We start from the raw sequence: 22,873 nt of genomic DNA on the forward strand, positions 1-22,873 counted from the left end.
CCTTATAATCTCTGACACTTTGTGAACAGTGGAGCAAATCTGAAGTCCAGATGTAAACTCAGATTTTATATTTCAGAACCCTCCCTTAGTTACGCTTCCTGGCTGCTGGGAGCTTCTCGTGTTTATGTGGGTTTATACACCACTCTGCATTTAATAATTAGTTACTGTTAACTTTTCCACAGTGTGTCTTTTGTCCCGTCTCCCTCCCCTTACCTCCATCCACTCGTAGCAGCTGCCTGCACCTCCCTCAGCCTGGTTCTGTCTGACATTTCTTCCTGTTAAAAGGGAGTTTTTCTTTCCCACTTTTCTCTCTATTACTGTAGAGTCTTTACCGCAACATAAAACCCTTGGGGTGACTGTCATTGTGATTGGGCACTAAGTAAATAAAATTGAATTTTATTGAGAAGAGAAAAGCAGCACTGCCCAAAACTGTTAAAAGCCATGCTTTCAGCCCAGGTGATAGGTCTTCTCCCTCCTTAAGAAAGACTACCTTAAAAGAACTCACTGGGCACCTGGATCAGCTTTTACTGGCTATAACGAGCAGCATTAGGTTGGCTTTCATTTGCTATTGTTGGCGTATTTGAAGCACCTCTGTGTGCTTTCCTTATATTTATACATGCAAACAATATCACAGGTGCTCAATTGCTCTTATGATGAGTTGGCCTTATAATCCTGTTCTCTTAAATACTTGGAGCAGAATCTGTTTTCACCCCCACATGTTTTACACTTCATGCATCTTTATTATTTTATTTAAAATTAAGGCATTCATTAAAAACAAACAATCTATAGAAATTATAATATCCTCCTGAGAACAAGCCTATTCATGTATGTCCTTTGTAATGGACATTTGTTTTTGGTCTGTATCTTTTGACTTATTTGAGCTATCTTACTAAGTCCTGATGTAATAAATAGAGGACACCCTGGGCTTTCCCCACTGACATCCCCCGTGTGTTTGGGTGGCCTCTAATACCGCCAAAGAGGAAGGAAATCACAAAAAAGTTAGGTGGGAAGATTTGCTCCTTTCCTCGGTTCTCAGGAGGTTAGAATAAAAGGGCCGTAAATGATTCCAGTTCTGACTGAAGACCTTCCTGTAAGTCCAAAGGGACAAAACAGGAAAAAAAAAGGAAGAGGAAAAAACAGCAGGGATGCAAAGACAAAGAGGAGAAAAGACGAATAAAGAAGAATGTCATCTATTATTTATCTGTATTCTCAGGAATTCAGGCAATCCCCGGCCTCCTGAGTGCTGCACTTAGGGATTTGGCTTGAAGTTGCTCATGCACACATGAATCGTTCTGATGAAAATCTCACCAGTATGGCGAAAGCACAGCACCAAGATGCTAAATAGATCAGCGTGAACGAGTGAAAGGGTCAGTGAATGCCCAGGGACAGCCAAGAGAGCACAAAGTGCTTAATATGTTACTCAGTTTAGTACCAGACATGATTTAATGCTGGACCACTGATGTATCTGCCTATTTACAGTGTGCTGTAGCTATGTCAAGACATTTCTCCAGCATTGTTACTTATTCCTATTAAGTGTAATAAACAACACTAATGCTTTTGGCTCTTCTTTCAGTGTAACACAAAAAATGAGGAAAATGTGGGAGCATTCTTGTTTTTTTGCTGAGAGTGAAGAGACTCAAACTGTACAGCAGGGCCCTCTAGTGGGCCGCAGAGCCACTGTAGGTAGAGTGGTGCATGTTTGGAATTGTTTGGGTAAGTTTGACTTCAAAAACACAGAAAAAAAACTTCCCTTCTTTCTTCACAGTCACTGGATAAAAGCCAGACTTTAGAAAAGTCCGATATCACCCGATGGTTTGGTGAAAACTGCAGTGAATATCTTCAGTTTTCTAATAAACTGCACTGCTGTTCCTGTATTACTACACATCTGCAAAAATGACCCCATGGTCAAAGTATTTTTGACCTTTACAAATCAAATGAATTATATACACTAAAAATAATGTTATTTAATTTGAATAACTCACATATAACTGTTTAATTTGAACAACTGAGCTATAACTTGACTGTGTGGAGTCACTGAAGTCAGTCTGAAACCCCTGAATTAGACTGAAAGTGGATCTGCTCCCCCTTGTGGACAACTTGCAGAATTCAGGGGCTAATTCAAAGTGCTCGGAAACAACAACAAAACAAACAAACAAACAAAAGAAAACAACAACTACCAAACAATATGGCTCAGTTACAAAACAAACTATAATAAAATAAAATAAAAAAATATAAAGGAAACGCTACATAGATATGTTGACACATACTTTAATGGAAATTTGAACAACAGTAAATATTTTAAAAAATAAAATAAAATCCTAATAAAACATTTAACAACTGATTTTGAAAATCCAGAAAATAAAACAGATGTGTAACCTTTAAATTTTAAACAATTCAACAACAATTCAAGAACCTAAACGTGAACTGGAACAAGGGAACAAGAAACACAATAACTTAATAACAGGGAAAACATACATACATATTTTTTTTATGATTCATTCCCCTCATCAACTTGCTGAGCAGCTTCCTGCTCAGTGGCTCTGGGTGCAGGAGGTGGTGGGTGCTGCCGTGACATCAGCTCTTCCTTAAAAGTCTCAGGCAGTGACTGATGGGTAAAGAAGGCTCCCCTGCAAGCCTGACAGAGATACAAGCATATTTATTGCATTACACATCTCTGTCTAAACAATATTAACGAAACATTTCGAAGATCATTGCAGCCATTTTTTTCAGCACATCTTTCATGTAGTGTAGTAGAAACAGTGGCTTACAGCTGGAGGACCAGGCTGTAGTGGGGGAGGGTAAAGGTACCCAACATGTACAGGGGGCAGCCACATTTTGGGCAGGAATTGATGAGGTGGAGAGGGATAGCTGCTGGCGTGATAGCCTGGCATGCTAACTGGAAAGTGAACAAGAGGCAGACGTGCCATCTGCCTGAATTCACTGAAAAAAGGTGAATCTGGAAGGAAAGATAAAGCATTATAAGCTACTGTACATTTAAAGACACAACTCTTACTCACACTCAACACTGAAGACATTTTTAGGTTACTTCTGAGTAAGTCTAAATTTTGAGTTATTAAGTCTATTTATTTTTTTAGGGGTTAACCCAAAACTATGGATTAAGATGAAAATACACTAAAACACACAGAATTTAAAAGATCAGATGAAATGAGAAAAATAAGATATTATTTATTTACCCAGGAAATTCCTAAAAAATAGTGAGAATAGCCCAATAAATACAATAAATATTATAAATAAATAAAATAAATACAAGACAAGACAAAGTAGGTCAGTAATATTAAAAAAAAAAATCACACAAAATTAGATGCACAGTGGAAAAGAAAAAAGAGATTCGTTTGCATGGATGTACACCCACATCAATGATTATGCAAATATTAAGAAATACAGTTTATGAATGTAGTTTAAACTATTTAATTATATAGTTTATTGTTATATATAATGAAACAATAACACTGAATATTTCATCAAGTGGGTGCACCTCCGGCACAAGTTGTTAAACTTTGTGACAAGAATAATCAGCAAAGACCATAAACAAAATTATCATTAGTATTACTTTTATACTTTAAATAAGTCACAGTAAAATGTCTCACTTTGTATGAATTAGAATATCAGTGCTCCATGAGGTTTAAACCTGCTAACTTCAGCCCCTATCTGTCCCTCTTAATGTCCTAAAGATATTACATTTGTGAAAAGACAAGTCAAACTATTCTCTCACACTTTTTTCTCTTTTTTTGTGCAGGTATTTAATTCAGAATCATGCATATGTTTTTAATGCATATGTAGATGCATTAAAAACAAATAATAATAATAATTTTAAAAAAAAACCCAAAACAATCTATCTTTTTTTTCTTTCTTTCTTTATTCAGCAAGTGTTGACATAAAGTTGGAGCGGTCCATTTTAAAAAGGAAATGCTACACAACAGTCTAACCCTTTCAGTAATACACTTATCTGCATGACACATTCATTTAGCATTTTCAGAATTCACTAATGTTAGGACCTATTGTCCAGCAGTTCAGCAGAGGCTCTCATCGTTTTAGCATTGCTTTTGCCAGACTGAAGGGTTTTATTACAAAATAGCTTTTACATGATTTGAAAATGTGATTTGATCTGATTAATTGCCTCAAACTTAATTCATGTAAGTCTAATACTTCAGTCTGGCAGCCTGTCATCTCTCAAACCTAAGATTTTAATTCTTAATAATTAAATTAATATTTTTCTTGATCCGTGGTCCTTCATCCATGAACTGAAAAGTTGACAAAAACAAAACTATATTGTTTTTTTTGTGTTTGTTTTTCCCCCAAAACAATCTATCAACTGAAATCCTATGAAGGACATAAGAATGTCAGATTATTATTTCAAAATTTCAACTTACTAATTCAAATTTCTGTGAAAATAACTACAAATTGAGATAATAACCTTAAAAATTTGAGCTATTAAGCTATTAAGAAATTTTAATAGCGATATAGTAACCGGACAGTTGCCAGTCAAAAGTTCGTATTTATTGGCGGAAACAAGCTCCCATACATGCTAATACGGGAGAGAAAAAGATGTCAGTTGAGTTTTAAATTTTTTGCTAATTCGTTTAGATGTCTGCTTATATTAACGACTTTCCCACTTCACGTTAATCCAGTCCGTTGAGCTCAACGTTTCATATTTCATAATTAACAGTATTAGCTTAGTGAGAGGTGTAAATTTACCACCAGCCGACGGCAGCACATCCCTGCTGTCGCGACAGCCGGACTCGGGCTGTCCTCCCGCCTCAGGCCTACTCCAAGGGTAGGCGGGTGAGCCCTTCTCCGGGCTTCCTCCGGGCGGCGGGCACATCGGTTCAGATGTGGATGGAGCACCCCCATCTGGGTTCGAGGTCCCAAAAGCCTTGTCCCCCTGCGCGTTAACCCTTCTGGCTCCGGGTCGGGTCTCTTTCATGGCTCTTTTCATTTCCCTCTGTAGGGCGGCGATCTTCGTCCTCTCCGTTATCAGGTAGCATTTCCAGCACTGGCACTTCAAGAAAGGGCAGATTTTTGTGTGGCCCTTCTTCGGGACGATAATCCCGTGGTGTCGGCACCGGGCGCATTTTGGCTTCCCTGCGTAGTCGTTTGTCCCTGCTGAGTCTTTAGGTAAAGACATGGACATTTCATTACCGTGGTGTCCGCACTAAATCAACCAAATGGGCCCACTCGTGTGACCCAACGTGAACTATGTTTAAAAAAAAAGAGAGAGAGAGAGATACAGAGGAAAAAGTATCAATTTCAAGTCTGGGAAATCTGTCACTCTCATTGTCCCACGGGCAGTGAGCCAATCAAGTGCTGAGTTTCTCAATTTGCCTGACCAATCAAATTTGGCAAGTTGATTGGTCAGAGCAGGCTGCTAATGTCAGGTCACTCTGGGGCAAAAATGTTTCTCATTACATCTTCGAACGAAATGTACATTTTAGACAATTTTTTATAAGTAAAGATAAACCTACAGCAAAATGTCATTTGTACAGTATGACTGTCATTCGTATAATTTCGTTAGTTTGAGAGTAAGTTTTGCAAAACTTCACCAAAACCTTGGACTTTTTTTTTAATCCACCCAGTGCAGGTGTCAGCTGCAAAGTATTTTTTTTCCACTGTGCTGCACAGCTATAACACTTGCTTCAGTAACTGGGTCTCTTCTGCTGATTGCAGTGAAACCCTGCACAATCTTGTATCAGCCTCCATAACAGCGCTATATAAATAAAACTGACAGCAGGTTTTTCCGACTTTCTTTTAAACAATGCATATGATGAAAGCGACATGAGGTAGTTTTGAGAGGCAAAAGATGTGGTGCTGGTTTGCATAAAGCATTTCAAGAACTAGACTTGGTGCTTTGAAATTTTTTAAGGATAATTTGGGGAACGAACCAAAGAAACCAAGAAAAAGTGAAGACGTGCACTTTTATTTAAGGTTTTTTTTTTTTTTATTATTATTTGCAGTTTTTTCAAGGAGGAGCAAATGAACAGATCCTTGTTATCTTCTAGATAGAAATATGATATATAGCCTACTTATGTAAATTAAATCCTATTTAAGAAATTACTGATTTATTACAGTGTAATTGCATTTGGAGCCTCTGAAGGCAGCACAAATGTTTGAGGAGAAACTACAAGATGTTGAAATCAAATAGTTGAATACCTCTTATCTCTTACTGCCCATCAAAAACAAACAAACAAAAAAACACGTAAGCAAATTTTTACACACAATAAATATTTTCAAACACAGCCTGAGGGTTAACATTTAAGACAGAGACAAAAAAAAATGTAGATTTTTTTTTTTTGAAGAGATACTGTTTGTATGAATTATTTCATTTTCATGTTAATTTCCTGGCTCAGAATTGGTCTTTTTTTCTTTTACTACATTATAATAAAAATGTCCCATGAATTTGAGTACATGAAAAAAAAATCTGTTTTTAAAAAAAAGATTACCATGAACAGACCCAAGGGCGTAGATTTGGTTTTGGCATTGGTGGGGACGGATGATTCAACCACCGAACCCTGCCCTGTTTCTTTTTTCCCCCCTTTTTTGTCTTTGCTTCTTGATAAAAAAAAAGGAGAAATATACTTGCCTACATGCTTTTAAACCATTTAAAATTACAATTCATAGTTTTATATGTGAATTATTAAATATTAAATTGCTTAAGTATTTTAGACTTTAGTTTACTTCAGCCATATTCCATATAAATCAGGTATCATACAAAAATAAAAATAGAGTCATGACAATAAAAGAATATGACTTTAAGAAATTAACAACATTAGTTCAGTTACAGTACACCAACATCTCTGATACATTAATGACCTGCTGGTTTTTGTCCATAAAACTACTCATCTAAGATGACCACATAGTAAAAGATCTCTCAGCAAAATTATGCAACATTTTAGGCACACTATTGCCCCTATCAACTCAGTGAGCTGGGATTTTTTATTCTAAACATGAACTACTGTTACAGCAACAGACACGGACTGTTGGTGTCCCACACAACAACTCAATGTCCGCTATGTGAAGGAGCCAAACACATGCCTGCTCCTCTCGTTAACTGAGATAAACTGCTGGCATATTTGTTTTACATCTATACTGTCCAGCTCTCCTGGTGGACATGGCACACAGCAGCATTGTTTAATCTCATTTGAGTCATTGTTGACCTTAGCCATGTTTTTAGTCTTCTGAGAGCACTGAAGCTTCTTCCAGCCTCAGTATATGCGTTTTATCCTCAGATTAAAATTATTACTATGGCCCTGGCTCTTCCCCTCTGACTGCACTAGGACATATTGCCACATGATAAAATAACACATTGATTCGTGCCATATAAAAAGTGAGACGTGTCAATTCAGATTCTTTGTCAAATAAACACTAATGAATCAATTTACACCAGCAGCCTAACAATTGTTAATAATTATTTAGTATTAACTAGTATTTAATAAATACTAGTTAATCTACAGCACCAAATCATCAGTCAGTCACCTGTGACCTTGCCTCTTCACCTCTGTCCGAGCTACAACATGGCAGAGCTGCCTCTGTCACCTGATGAATAACAGCCAGACATTCCAAATACATGCAGCCACACATGTGCTTCAAATACAGTCATGAACCACCAAGTCATCATCCAACTTCACCTGTGATCTTGTATCACCCTTGCTCTCTGAGCTTTGTGTTGGTTCTTCTGTCACCTGACAAATAGGACATACATGACAATAAGAATAAAATGAGTAGCTGCTTCAGTGTTTCTGTCAATTTGTGCAGATCTTGACTCATCAGTAATGTTTGTAGGCTGAGTGCATTTTAAAAACAATTTGTGCAAACTGCACTAAAAGATGGAATATTTGCAAAATCATAACGACCTCATGATATTTTGTCTCAAAAATTAACCCTATGAATATGTCAGTACCACTAGGATGAAATTATTGTGTCACCAACATTTTAACGTTAGACATATAATTTTAACAGCCTCTGTAAACTAATATTCTGGCTGCTCGAGGCTGCCGTTTTCTCTGACAGTTTCAATCAAAATTAGAAATGCTACTGTGGGAGACTGAGATAACTAATAGTGCTGCATGTTGTGCAGTTAGTTTCCAAAACACGTTATTCATGGTTGCATACAATTTTAGACTGATGTGGGCCAAAGCCTAGCATAGCCTGTAACGTTATTGTGACGGACACATTTTATGAGTGAACTTGACTTTAAGCGACTTACAGGTTTCTTTGAAAAATACTTTCTTATATCCAGGATCTTCCGTTTTGCTGCCATCCTCCTCGCAGCGCAGGTTTGCCGCTGCTAAAACTAAACAGAGCTCCCTGAAAGGCACAGCCAATCACATTGGCCAGATTTGTCACATGACGTAGGACTCCAGTAGAGAACGTAATTTGACTCTTTCTGCACCGCTGGGTGAATGAGACGTTGACAGATCGTTTTTTCTTTCTATCGGGTTTGTTTTTCTTTATTCGCAGAGATCAAATTATTGGTGGGGACAATTCAATAATCGCCGGATATTGGTGGGGACACGTCCCTTCCGTCCATGCCAAATCTACGCCCTTGAACAGACCCAAAGTCCTGAAATCCCTCAACCTTACCATGATCTGGCAAATCTACCCCCAGCTCAAGAAATGGGAACGCGACAGATCTATATTTTTTTTAGATCTGAATAGCTCTTTTCCTGCTACTTATTAACAACTGCCTCATTTATTTTTGTTGTAACTAAAGTTTTTTGTTTTATTTACATCACAGAAAAATTAAGCTGTAGCTGAAGGACATCAAACGTGCCTCTGACAAAACAATCCACACATGAGGAAAATTAAATCAAACATACCTTTAACCTTAGATTTAAATCACGGCAGAAGAAGAAAAATTAAATATAGTAAACCTCTCATGTTAGCCCAGCTCCAGATGAGCTCTTATCATCATCAAGTAACTTGACACTGAAACGTTATCACACTACTGGATAATAATGCAATTTTTGTACAAAAGTGTAATTCTGGTATGTTTAATTTTTTCCGGACAATTCCAAAGATTAACCCTCCCTCCCTCTGTAACTGATACACATTTCAATCCAGTTGCAGATTGAGCATATGAATAAAATTTAAATGAATTTGGTTTAAATTATGTATTTCTTTTCTCATAACGTTTTTAAATTTTATTTCAATCTATAGCTAAGGGGATGAAGTTTTGGCCATCGATGCATTACATCCATGCTGTGGCTGTAGCTCAAGTCGCAGAGCAGGTCAGCCACAAATCAGAAGGTTGGTGGCTCGATCCCAGGCTGCCTCCTGGCTGCTTATGCCAAATATCCTTGGGCAAGATACTAAAAAGCTTCTTGGATGAGAGGTGAAACGTCTTCAAGCAACTTAAAGAAGTCCAGACGCTTTTCTTTGCAAGCTCCTTTGACTACGATGACCTGGATGACTGAGAACCACCAGTGGTGCCAGTGTCCGGCAGCCTATCAGTTCACTTTGTAGCTGTGGCTACTTTCTCCACTGTCATATAAAGACTACGAATAAAAATAAAGTTTAATTATAGGATTAAACTAATAAACCCCCAGTAAACTAGTCTATATTGATGTACTTAAAAAAAATTAGACCATGCGCCGACATTTTTAATCAGTGAATGTGTTGCTCATAGTTGACTGAAAACTGCTAAATATTCTTCATTGCAATGAATACACTTGAGAAAACATTTCATTTTCCTGTTTATTTACACAGGGTGGGTGTTACATTAAAATTCCTCATCACCATTTTTATTATAAATACACCATTTTAAACAAGGCTTGACGACCCTCAGTAAAATACATCCTTCAAACCTTTCAAAATATAACAAAACAAAACGCTTTAATGGATACAGATGGATTTCATTTTTGCACCTTTTAAATGTTAGTTATTCATGCGCGTTTAGAGTATGAAAATAAAATGATACAGATCCATTGTGTTTACAAAGGAGATTTAACTGAAAACAGCTATACGTAGTGTAAAATACAAATACTGGGTCTGGTGCAAAGCTTAAAGGTCTTTCTCAAAGAAATGCTAACTCATGGCTTATAGCAACTGCGCTCTGTATAATCATCAGTATACTGTACAGACATTATTTGCCTTTGAAGGGGGAAAAATACTTGAAGTATTTGTGACATACTGGAACAGACTGTAAAAAGGCTTACCTGATAACACACTATTTATTAAATTATGGATAGCACTGCTTTTTCAGTCAGTTTACAGCATGAAACGTCTCCTAATACTCATCAACCCAGTAAAGTGTTAAACAGTATTTTGCAGGCACTTACAAAGCATGGTTTAGGCCTTTATTTAAATGAGTTCAAGGTTGGATGCAAGTTTCAAAATGGTCCACTGTTAAAACAAACTGATAAAATATTATATGCGCAAATGTGTTTCAGTGCTGTTGCATAAAATTCTTGATTACAGTGAAGGTCAAAGTCCAAATTACACCATGGGTCTCTGGAAGACATCTGAGCAAGGTGAACTGTGAATCAGAAGAATTCAACACAAACATTAGACTTCCCTGAATTACACAATCACAAAATGTAAGTAATCAAATCATAAATGTCTACCTACCTTTTAAAGTGTCCAGAAAGGCTGGAATTTAATTGTGTTGGTCTTGAAGTTTGATGTGTAAAGTCCAGAAGTGTCTGACGGTGTTAATGGTCATATTAAGCTACATTATCGTTTCATTTGTGGGAGCTTGCTCTTGGAAGTCCAGGTTTTAAGACAGACAAATGGGAATGGAGAAGACTTCAGATACGGGTAGAGTCTGTACGGCAGTGTTGCCCAGGAGACAAAAGATCTTGAAGCTTGGCATATCCTTAAAGCGGTTTTATTAATCCTCAGGAGACTCAATATTCTGCTCTGCAGAGTTGCTTTTTATCTTTCTTTAGATAAAATTTTCAGAAATATACACATGTACAGGAATTTGAGTTTTTACATCCAATTTGGTTCTAACAGTTTAAGCTAAGGGTCATGAACACTTTTGGTTACAGTGTAACACGGTATTTCATTTAAGTGTTTTTGGAACAGTAAATGCTTATAATGTTAAACTTAAAAAATATCATGTACACTTGAAACATCTGTGATAGATACTGAAAATAATGAGCGGTTGCTAGCTGCTTACAGTACATAATCAGAAAGTCTGATGAGAAAGCATGAACACTAAATGTAAATGTGACATATACAATAAACAAAATTATTCAATTTGAAAGTTATGTAACAGCCCCATGCAGAGCAGAATAAAGGTAGTCTTTATTCCACTGAGAGTTAGGCATCTGGTGAGCATTGTGGCTTTATAGCATATCCTTCCCTTACAGATCAGTATCTGCGGCCATAGCTTGGGGAACTGTAGGAAGAAGAAGAGAAGGTTGTTGTGAAGCTTGATCCTGTAGCATCCATGCTGCCTCTTCTGGAGCCTGACCTGGAACCAGTTCTAGAGCCAGACCGTGAACCAGAAGCAGAGCCAGACCCACTGATGCTATAGGGACTGTAAAGGCCTTTGCTTGACTGAGATGAGGCTTCAAGTAGTCGCAGACCAGTTCCCTCCTCTGTCATGCTCCTTTCAATTGCATCCTTGTAGGAGATCTTCAGCTTGGTTTTAGGGCACGTGAGGTATTTTGAATATGCACTAACGTCTCGCAACTTCTGTGCAGTGCGTGCATCTAAGGTGCCCTTCCTCACGGCCTCATCTATGGAGACTCTGCCTGTAGCATCCGGTTCAATCAATCCACCGGTGAGATACTGGACCTCTAGGAACCGTTGTCCGGCCTCATAGTACAGCCAGCCTTTCTTTAGAGCTTGGGCTGCTGACATTTTGGTTTTAGTCCTTGGATCTTCAAATCCATTGTACGCCTTCTGAGCTAAACTGATACGGTCCACCATAATTTTATCCACAAGCCCTTTATTCATTGCATCTGCAACTGAGAATTTCTCTCCAGTGTTTGGGTCAAGGATGCCTCCTGTGCAGGCCTGAGCTTCCAGCAGCCTTTGACCTGTTATATTATCAACAAGGTTTCTGTGGATGGCCTCTGTGACAGACACCTTCTCTAATGTCTCTGTGTCTAAAATACCAGCTATAGGGCCAGTTTCCTCTGTTGGGTCAGTCCATGTGGTTGCTGGTGTTTTTATGGAAGGTATTGGGCTCATGGGGTAGGAAGAAGAGGAGCCAAAGGAGGATGAGCGTGATCTGCTTCCGCTCATATTTCCAGACAGCATGTCTGCAAATTCTGTGATGGACAGCATTCCTGATCGATACTGATCCAGGGCCGACTTATCAATCAAGCCCCTTGAGATTGCATCATCGATATCATACTGTCGACCAGACCTCCTATCAATGATCATGGATTTCACAACTCCGTCAGATGAAGTGATAGTAATTTCCTCCCATTCACACTCCTGCTCTGCAAGTTCTAGATAAGTCTGGTGGTCAATAAGTCCTTTCTGATACGCTTCATACACAGACATCTCTTTGCCAGACTCTGGATCGACGATGACAACCCTTCGTTTGCGAACAGAAGATTTGGACGATGTCTTTCTCTCACGCTTCTTTTCTTTCAGTAGCAGAAGAGCAAGGCCGGTCTCTGGGTCTATCATACATCTCTCCATCAGCTGCAGGTAGGTGAGGTTTTCCTCAGTGTTGGGGTCAAAGAAGCCCTTGGTGTCATCAGAAGGGTCAGTGAGGATACCATTCATTTCTTCATCAAAGAGGCCACGTTCATAGGCTGTTTCTACTGGCAATCGGAGACTCTCTTGTGGATCAATTATTCCACCAGTAGCGATCTGAGCCTCCAGCAGACGAATGCCATGGTCTTTCAGAATGAGTCCCTTTTTCATTGCCTGGAAAAGAGAGATAACCTTGCCAGAATAAGGGTCTTTGTAGCCTGTCACAGCTCGCTCAGCTGAGAGGAGTTTGTCTTTAAACTCTGGACCAACAACACCCATTTTAACAGCTTCATTGACATTTAGTTTTAGGTTCTTAATTGGATCAATTACATAACCTGTGGCAGCTTGAGCCTCAAGAAGCTCAAAGGCAGTCCCTGGTCTGATCATGTTTTTCTTCATCGCTTGGTAAATTGATAGACGGTCTTTGCTTGATTCTACAAACACACCAGCAATACAGCTGGTCCCCTCAAGGTACTTCTTCACATCCCTGCTGACCTCCTCCACTGTGATGATCCCCTCAGTGAGATCACTGTATGTCTTTTGGTTGATAATCTGCGAGCGGAGCAGCTCATCCACAGTGATTTGTTTTCTTAGACCCTTAAAGAGAAGCCTTCTGTCTGCCAGTGAAAGCAGCCGCAAACCACTTTCTTTATCCACTCTGCATCTTTTCAGCAGCTGAGCATAGGACTGTTTCTCATCTGTTGTTGGATCAGTATAACCTCGCACATCCGCAGTAGGCTCAGTTATTCTCTCTAGTGTCTCCTTGTTGATGTATCCACGCTGCATGGCAACATCTATGGGGAGATGGAAGTAGTATTCAGGATCCATCAGTCCTCCAGTGGCATTCTGGGCCTCCAAAAGCCTTAAGGCATAATCCTCAGATATGAGGTCTTTTTTCATTGCCTGAAAGAGAGAAATCACTTTTCCAGTGTATGGATCCTTGTAACCTGTAACTGCTCTCTCAGCAGAGAGAAGTTTATCATGGAGTTCAGGACCTACAAGCCCCTTACGTACAGCTTCATCAACTGTTAGAAGTTCGTCTTTAACTGGATCAATCATGAATCCAGTCGCAGCTTGGGCCTCAAGGAGATTCAAAGCAACTTCGGGCTTAATCTTTCCATTCTTCATAGCCTGGTAAATGCTGATCTTGGGAGGACTGTCTGACATAATTCCAGCAATACAACCAGTGCCAAAGAGGTACTGCTTTACTGTTGGCATTTCCATTACTTCCCGAATATTCATCTTTTCTTGTTTCAGAAGGTTGTATGTGTGCAAGTCAATAATTCGGGCATTGTACAGCTCATCAATCGTAACCCTTCTTCTGATTACATCACATGACATACTCTGCTCAGACTTTAGTGTCTCCCTTTGTTCAATTATTTCAATGATGACAATTAGCATTCTTTCTCTTGTGATTTGCCCCAAGCGATACTGCTCCATGAGGCGGCGCCTCTCTTCTGCTGGAAGAAAATTTGAGTTCATGACTTCCCAAATGGTCATACTCTTTCCTGCAAAACTCTTGAGTGGGATGTCAATTTGAGTATTAGCTAGATCTGTTTGGGCTTGCTCCTCTGAGTACTGGTAAGACTTCTCAACAGGAGCAGGAGATTCAACCTCTGACAGGGGGAGGTAGCACAGACCAGTGTTGGGCTCTCTTTTGCATTTCTCCAGCAGCTCCTTGTAGGTAACTCTTCCATTGGTGTTGGGATTAGTGAAGCCCTTAACATCACCTGTGGGTTCACTGAAAGATTTAGCCATTTGTTTGCTGAAGTAGCCACGCTGAATGGCCACATCATTGGGAACACGATGGCTGCTAACTGGATCAATTATCCCTCCAGTGGCAAACTGGGCTTCAAGAAGAGGAATAGCATGCTCCCTCAGTACAAGCTCTTTCTTCATGGCTTGCAACAGAGAAATTTTATTGCCTGTATATGGATCTTTGTATCCTGTCACTGCTTTTTCTGCTGAGAGGAGTTTCTCGTGAAGCTCTGGACCAACGACTCCAGCTTTCACAGCATCATCTACAGAGTATTTCAGGTTTTTGACCGGATCTGTTATGAAACCAGTTCCTGCTTGGGCCTCAAGTAATGTGAGCCCAGTGCTCTGTTGCAAAATACCTTTTTTTATTGCTTGATAGATGCTTAACTTTTCATCTGAATCTCCCATTGTGATACCATCAATGCGGTCTGTGCCCCGCAGGTACTTCCGGACTTTATCAGTTTCACTGACTTCTTTGGGTGTCTTTTTACCATTTTGGAGTTGCTCAAATGTAGCCTTATCAATGATGTTGGAATCAAGTAATGAACTGGCAGTGACTGGAGCCCTTAAGCCTTCAAAGCAGGCCTCTTCTCTTGTTTTGTCTTCTTTTTCATCAACCATTGTTATCACAATCTTTATCAGCTTTTCAATTGTCACATAACCCATTCTGTACTGGCGAATCAGTTCTATCCTTTGTTCCTCAGTGATGTATTCAGAGTGTATGATTTCCCAGATTGTGACTTTCCTCCCTTTGAAAGGTCCATACTCCAGTTCCATGGTGGCTTGGTTCAAAGCTTCCTTTGTTTTAGCTTCTGTAATCTGTTTGTCTTCCTTTGGCTTTGGAGCCTTCTTTGAGAGAGAGAGCAATGGAAGTCCAGTTTCTTTGTCTATGACACATTTATTCAAGAGCTGAGCATAAGTTGCATCCTCTTGTGAGTTGGGATCACAGAAGACCTTTGTCTCGTCTGTGTTTGTGTTCAAGGTCTTGCCGATTTCTTCGTCAAAATACCCACGCTTGCAGGCAATTTCATGTGGGATGCGATAGCTTTTAATGGGGTCAATAATTCCACCTGTTGAAAGTTGTGCTTCTAGCAGACGGATGCCATGTTCTCTCTTGATAAGGCCTTTTTTCATGGCTTCAAATAGAGATACATTTTTTCCTGTGTATGGATCTCTGTAGCCACTGATAGCTCTCTCTGCTGACAGAAGACGCTCATGCAGCTCTGGGCCAACAAGACTCGACTTAACAGCTTCATCAACGGGGACTCTTTCATTTTTTACAGGATCAATTATAAACCCTGTTGCTGCTTGAGCTTCAAGAAGATTCAAGGCCGTTTCTGGAGAAAGTAATTCTTTTTTCATAGCTTGATAGAAAGGCATTTTCTCCTTGGTTGGTTCATAGAACAGTCCAGCAATGCTGGGCGTCCCATTCAGTGCCTTCTTCACAGGATCCATCTCAGAGATCTCTTTAACTGTTATCTTTCCATTACTCAACTTGTTGAACACATCTTTGTTTATAACCTTGGACTCTAGCAGTTCATTGGCAGAGACTGGAGCCCTCAAGCCATTGAACACATTTTCCTTGTTCTTCTCCTTGTCTTCCACAACAGTGATGACAATTTTGATGATCTTTTCCACTGTGATCTTGCCAGTCTTGTACTGACGGATCAGCTCTCTTCTTTGTTCTTCTGTGAAGTATTCTGAATTTATGACTTCCCAAATGGTGACAGTTTTTCCTTTGAACTTTCCAAAAGGAACATCAACGTTTGATTTACTGAATATGTCTTTAGTCTCCACATCTGTGTATGTTCTCTCTGTTTGAGCTGCTTTCTCTGTCACTGGTAATATCAGCAGGCCAGTCTCTGCATCCTTGTTGCATTTTTCCAGTAACTGTTTATAAGTGAGTTGCTCCTGTGTGCTTGGGTCAATGAATAACTTGCAGTCATCGCTGGGATCGCTGAGTTTTTTGTTGATATCTGCATCAAACTGACCCTGCTTGTAGGCTGTTTGAAGGGGAACTCTGTGGCTGTTGACGGGGTCAATAATGCCACCAGTTGCAAGCTGTACATCTAGGAATTTGGTGGCCTGATCCTTCTCAATAAGTCCCTTCTTCATGGCCTCAAAAAGAGAGATTTTGGCTCCAGTAAAAGGATCTTTAAAACCAGTGGCTGCCCGCTCTGCAGACAGCATCTTGTCATGAAGTTCAGGGCCAATTAACTCCTCCTTAACAGCCTCATCTACAGACAGAAGCTTGTTTTTCACTGGATCAACAATGAAGCCTGATGCTGCTTGAGCTTCCAGGAGCATTGTAGCAGTGTTTGGAGTAATCTTCTTCTCTGCCATGGCCTGATAGAGACTCATTTTTTCTTTGGAAGGAGTCAGGACGCCTCCAACACAGCTCTCTCCCTTAAGATATGCTTTTAGCTTCTCTGTTTTTCCGAGTTCTTGTACAGAAACTTTGCCCTTTTTCAATTTATCAAATTCCTTCTTGGTCAAGACACCAACTTCATGAAGCCTTTCAGCAGGAACCTTCTCTCTTATTCCGTCAAATGCCAACATTGATTCTCCATCTTTCTTCAGCCCATCCTCAACAGAGCCATTGAAAACTTTCTTTGTTGTTCCTACCATTGTCATAGCAACTAGCTGTTCCTCCGGGACCTCATCGGTCTGAACTTCGATTTCTTTTGTTGTTGATGAACCCTGCTTTGAAGCAACCTCAAGATTCTGAAGTCTCTCTCTGAGCTTTTTGTTCTCCTCTTCCAAAAGTTTTTCTTGTTCAATCCTTTTCTTTTCTAGCACATCCAATTCTCTCTCTCTGTTTTTCATCTCTGCTTCAGCCTCCTTTTGTTTCTTTACAGCTTCATCCATAATGGCCTGAAGTTTCTTCCTTTCCTCGTCCATTAGCTTACGCTGACGTTCTTGTTCATCTTTAAGAGCCTTGGCCTTGTTTACTTCATCCTCAAACTGCTTTTCAAGCTTCTTTTTCTCATCTTCAACAGCCTTTTCTCTCTTCAACAGCACATCCTTCTCAGTGATGAAAGACTGCTGAAGTATAGCTTTCTGCTGCTCAATTTGTGCTTGTTGGGCATTTTCCATCTGTTAAGAAAAATATATTTTTTTAAAATGGCAGTAAACTGTTAGTGAAATATCACTCATCAATAAATGCATCTTTGATATTTGAAGAAATAACTCAGTATATCTATACATTTAAAATATCAATAACAATTTCATGTCTCTATGAAGCTACGGTTAGCAGTTAGTTAATTTAGCTAGACTGGGTACTGCTAACCTAGCTTTGCCCAATAAAAACAAAATTCAGCCCCTTAAAAAACACACACACACACACACACACACACACACACACACACACACACACACACACACACACACACACACACACATATTGTACTTCTACTACATCCTTCTGTAATGTATTTAAGCATGCTAACACAAACACTCTACTGTCACTTACATGTTTAACAGGACAATATTAACTATAAGCGTCTTTAAACTGAAAAGCAGTGTTAATACAGGCCACAATACCTCTTTAGATTTCTTCTGAAGCTCCTCTGCATCCTTTTTCAGTTTCTCTTTCTCCTTTTCAAGGTCTGCTAGGGCGTTCTTCAGGTCATCAGCTTCTCTCGTGCTCTGTAGCCTCTGTGTCTCCAACTTCTGCACAACGATTTCTGTCGTTTGTTTTTCAGTCTGTTGGAGACGAGTTTTTGCTTCGTCGGCTTGCTTCTTGAATTTCTTTGCCTCCGTTTCAGCTTTAGCTTGAGCATCGCTGAGCTCTTTCACCTTCACTTTCAGTTTCTCTGCTTCAGCTGCAACTTCAAACTGCCTCTTTCGCTCGGCTTCCAGGGATTTCTGGAAATCCTCTGTCTCCTTATCAAGGCGCTGTTGGATCTGTTGTTTGTCCTCCAAAAGTTTTTTAGCTTTTTCCTGTGCCTGGTCCTTCTGTTTCTGGAGTTCCTCTGCTTCAGCTTTTAGTTTTGTAGCCTCTTGGATGGCCTGCATTTTCTCTTTTAGCATTTTCTCTGCAAGTGCCCTCTGTTCAGCCAAGTCAGATTCAGCAATCTGCCTTTGTCTGGCAGCTTCTTCAGCTTCCACGCTGAGTCTAGCAGCTTCCTCTGCAAGGCTCTTCATTTTCTCTGCTTCCTCTGCAAGTAATTTCTGTGTACTGTCTTTGTCCTTCTTCATCAGGCGCCGGTTTTCTTCCTCAATTTTGAGCTTAAGCTTCAGGAGTTCTTCCATCTGGATCTTGACTTTCGACAACTCATCCTCCACCTGTGCCTTTTGCTTGACAGCGTCATTTACTTCACCTTTAACTCGCTGAAGCTCTTCATCCAACACCTTCTTCTGCTTATCAGTTTCATCCAGCTGAAGTTTAACCAGTGTCAGTTCCTTCTCCACCTGCGACTTCTGTGTAAGTGCTTGTTCTGCCTCTTTTTTGTGCTTGGCCATCTCTGCATCAGCCTGCTGCTTCTGCTTTAGTGCTGCTTGCTCAGCTGCAGCTCGCTTAGAGGCCTCTTCCTCTGCTTCTTTTCTCAGTTTCTCTGCATCCTTCTGAGCTTTGGCCTGTTTAGCAGCTTCTTCTTCTGCAGCTTTCTTCAGCTTTTCAGCTTCTTCTGCTTTTTGGCGGAGCAAGGCAGCCTCTTTCTCAGCTTTCTCTTTGGCTTTCTGAGCAGCTTCTGCAAGTTTCTTAGCATTTTTGAATTCGTCTTTAAGCTTCTCCTGAGCAAGGCTATCTTCTTTATTCTTACTGAGAACATCTTGAGTTTTCTGCTCTGCGGCACTGCATTTTTGTGCTGCCTCTTTGGCTACAATGACCTGCTTTTCTGCCTCTTTCTCAGCTTGCTCTTTCTGCTTATTCGCTTCTTCTGCGTTCTTTTTGAGGCGTTCGACTTCCTCCTGAGCAGCTTTGCACTGACGAGCTGCCTCCTCTTCGGCTGCAGTTATCCTCTTCACCTTCTCCTCAGCCTCTTTCCTCTTCTTCTCTTCCTCTGCAGCAAGCTTTTTTAGTTTGTCTGCCTCTTTTTCAGCCTTAAGTTTGCTCTTCTCAGTCTCATCTGCAAGATCCTTCAGTTTCTTTAATTCACCCTCTAGATCTGACTTCTCTTTTGAGGCTTTCTCAAAGTTGATTCTGATGATATGAATCTCCTCTTCCACCACCTTCTTTTGCCTCAAAGTTTCTTCCACAATAGTTTTTTGTCTCACCAGCTCAGAGTCAGATGAGCTCTTAAGGTGTGTGATTTTCTCCTCAATCTCTAGCTTATGCTGAGCAGCTTGGTCCTCCAGCAGCTTTCTTTGATAAGCTTCCTCCTCAGCTTTTCTCTTTAGTCTTTCATTCTCTGCTTCTTTAGCTTTGAGGGCGATCTCCGCTTCAGTCTTTAGCCGAGTTGCCTCATTGATAGCAGACAGTTTTTCCTTAAGGATTTTTTCCGCCTCAGCTCTTTGCTGGGCTGCCTCGTCCTCTGCAGTCTGCCTCTGCTTCTTCGCCTCTTCGGCGACTGATCTCAGTCTAGCAGCTTCCTCAGCCAGTTGTTTCATTTTCTGCGCTTCAGACTCAAGAAGCTGTTTGCTCTTTTCTGTGTTTGACAGTGTCACCTTCTCAGCTTCAGTCTTCATCTGTAGCAGAGCGTCCATTTCACTTCTGACTTTAGCCAGTTCGTCTTCGAGCTGTTTTCTCTGTTTTTCTGCAGCATTCACCTCGTTCTTCAAACGCTGGAGCTCACTATCCAACAGACCCCTCTGCTGCTCAGCATGTTCAAAGTCAGCCTTTAAGCGTATGCATTCTTGCTCTGCAGACAGTTTTTGTTGGGCTATCTGTTCAGCAAATGTCCTCTGTTTTTCCAGCTCCGTTTCTGCATTCTCCTTCTGTTTAAGTGCAGCATCTTCAGCTTTAGCCCTTTTCTTGGCATCTCGCTCTGCTTCAACCTTCTGCCTCTCTGCTTCCTCTTGAGCCTGACTCTTCTTTTGAGCTTCCTCCTCAGCTTGTAGCCTCAAGCGGAGGGCTTCATTGGCTTTCTGTCTCCATGTTTCCAGCTCTTTCTCTGCTTGCTCCCTGGCTTTGTTAGCTTCTTCTTGTTGTTTCCTGAGTTTTTCGGCTTCCTCCTGTAGCTGAAGAACAGTTCCCTGCTCTTTCTTGAGGGATTCTTCCAGTTTTGTTGCCTGTTCATTGAATGACATAGCTTTGGTTTGCAACTGTGTGGCAGCAGACTTCTGTGCCACCTCTTCTACAACTTTAATCTGCCTCAGTTTTTCCTCCTCAGCCTGTTTCATGCGCCTCTCTGCCTCTTCGGCTTGTAGTTTAAATTTCTGCAGGTCATCCAGTGCTTTCTGCTTTAGTTTGGCTGCCTCTTTTTCGGCTTCAGATTTACGCTTTAGCTCATCTTCAGCATTTTTCTTTTTCTGAGTCTCCTCAGTCACCTGTTTGCGAAGCCTTTCCGCCTCGTCTTGAGCAGCCTTCCTGAGCTTCTCAGCTTCAGCAGCTTTGTCTCTGAGCTGCTGTAACTCAGTCTCAGCTGTGCCCTTCTGTTTCATTGTTGCCTCCAACTGAATCCTAATTATGTGGATTTCTTCCTCGATCTTGGTACGACTGATGAGCGCCTCTTCCAGCTGCTGACTCTTGGACTTGATCTCCTGCTCTGACAGACTCTTCAGCTGATGCAGCTCCTGCTGAATGTTTTGCTTCTGTTTTTCAGCATCCACTGCAACGTCTTGTCTCTTATTGGCCTCTTCCTTCATCTTTAACTTCAGCTCCTCGGCCTCTTTCTCTGCTTTGGCCACAGACTTAGCGTGAGCTTCAGCCAACTGTTTCTGCTTATCTAATTCCGCCTGCATCTCTGCCATCCGTTTCCTCTCCGCTTCTTTAACTTTTTCAGAAGCTTTCTGCATTAATAAAAGAGTGAAGGGAGCTGCATGTTAGAGGTTTTAGATTATAAAATACAACTATAGGCATAGTTATGGCTCAATATACACAACACAGATTTTTAACTGGAGAGATAATTCTGCATTGGGAAATGCTTTACACGTTCATTTAACGTATGGCACACAATGTATGACACTTTACTTCACAACACCGGACAACACTACAAGTTGCTTTCATGCATAATCTGTGTAAAAGGTCTGGTAATATTATACGGTCATTATTATTATGGAGTTGGTAAAAACAACTGCAAATTCTGTTTACAAGTGAACTCATCACAGTGTTAATATTTTGAAGGTGTGGAGGTTTTGTTGCTGGTGATGTATTTTAGTGAAAAACTTGGATATGTAATCAGTAGGATTCAGTCACAATTTTATACATTTCTCTCCACCACTCATTGATTTTCTTAACATAAATAGGTTTATTGAAAAGTGTAAAATAATAAGAAAGAAAATAGGCAAATGATAAATAATTAGCAGCATGCAAAAAGTGCCGAGTGCAGATTAAATAATCAAACATATATATTTTTGCAGCAATCGGGATGAAAAGAACATCGAGCATAGTGATGCAGCAAACACAGCATGACTTCATGTAACATTTAACACAGCAAGCTTGGATTTAAATGCACGTGACACGACACAAATCCAAGATCCCTCAAGTCTGAGATGAGTTCTGTTAGATAAGAAGGTGTTGTTGTAGACTGATACCTACAAGGAAGGTTCAACACTTTAGAAACCTGTCACATTGAAATTTAAACTGACGTCTGGTTTAGGAAGAAGCTGATTTCTTTTGTAATAGAACAAGTTTCCACATTTTATTTGCTAGAGGAAATCATTAGAAGCAATCACTCAACTGTCATTTATCAAGCTCCCTTGTTCATAAGGGGCTGCCACAGCAGCTAGCTCTGCGTGTTTGATTTGGCAGATTTATCGGGCACAACAAGTAGTAAAAAAAGACAACAAAAACAAAAAAAAAATTGACTGGCTTTGCTGCTTGTCTCTCTCTTTAAAACTAATCTTTGAGTTTTGGACGTGTGAAAACACCGCTCCCATTCAGGGATTTTAAAAATCTAAAGACAAATCAGAATGTGAAATCTTAATTTGCTGTGGTGCTAAACAGTACCGTCAACAATCAGCTACATTATAATTTGATTTATTAAGGCAAGAGAAACAATTATAATAGCTTGCAAATCTCATTAAATGACAATATCTAGACTTCCAAAACCAACATCTTACAGTAAGCTGATGCTCAGCCAGAGAAATTAAAGTTCCTAAGTTATTACTGAACAAAGAACACCGTCAATAATGAAAGATTTCCAAATACGCGTGAACCTTCCCTTCACTACAGACACGAATCTGACGTGAAGACGAATGAAATGGGCTGAGAGGATTGTTTTTAAATACCTGGTGCTTTGGGGTTAATTCATCTCTTAAGCACGTGATTAATACTCATCATGACAAAGCACTGGCGAGCAGGTCAAAAGGATCAAACAAAACAGAAAGTTAGAAAGGA

The 22,873-nt window shown here is 40.1% G+C and overlaps 2 protein-coding genes across 7 annotated transcripts in view; both read right to left on the reverse strand.

The window, feature by feature from the left end:
- Positions 1-2,356: 2,356 nt before the first annotated feature.
- On the reverse strand, positions 2,357-5,378 carry LOC102197876 (doublesex- and mab-3-related transcription factor B1-like). The gene is made up of 3 exons (XM_005739774.2): positions 4,717-5,378; positions 2,769-2,956; positions 2,357-2,635 (listed from the first exon to the last, which is right to left on the reverse strand). The coding sequence occupies exons 1-3, from the start codon at positions 5,150-5,152 to the stop codon at positions 2,489-2,491; spliced, it is 771 nt and encodes a 256-aa protein (XP_005739831.1). The 5' UTR covers positions 5,153-5,378; the 3' UTR covers positions 2,357-2,488.
- A 4,315-nt stretch (positions 5,379-9,693) lies between these two features.
- Positions 9,694-22,873, reverse strand: part of pleca (plectin a) — a 100,356-nt gene continuing 87,176 nt past the window's right edge. For all 6 annotated transcript variants that reach the window (XM_005739777.2, XM_005739776.2, XM_005739775.2 and 3 more), the window contains 3 exons: positions 17,977-21,324; positions 10,585-17,529; positions 9,694-10,492 (listed from right to left, as the gene is read on the reverse strand). In XM_005739777.2, the coding sequence (XP_005739834.1) occupies positions 11,332-17,529; positions 17,977-21,324 (9,546 nt within the window). In that variant the 3' untranslated portion in view covers positions 9,694-10,492; positions 10,585-11,331. The remainder of the gene's footprint in view (positions 10,493-10,584; positions 17,530-17,976; positions 21,325-22,873) is intronic.

Source organism: Pundamilia nyererei, unplaced genomic scaffold, assembly GCF_000239375.1.
Source record: "Pundamilia nyererei isolate P.nyererei 1_Seehausen unplaced genomic scaffold, PunNye1.0 scaffold00093, whole genome shotgun sequence".
NCBI lineage: Eukaryota > Metazoa > Chordata > Actinopteri > Cichliformes > Cichlidae > Pundamilia > Pundamilia nyererei.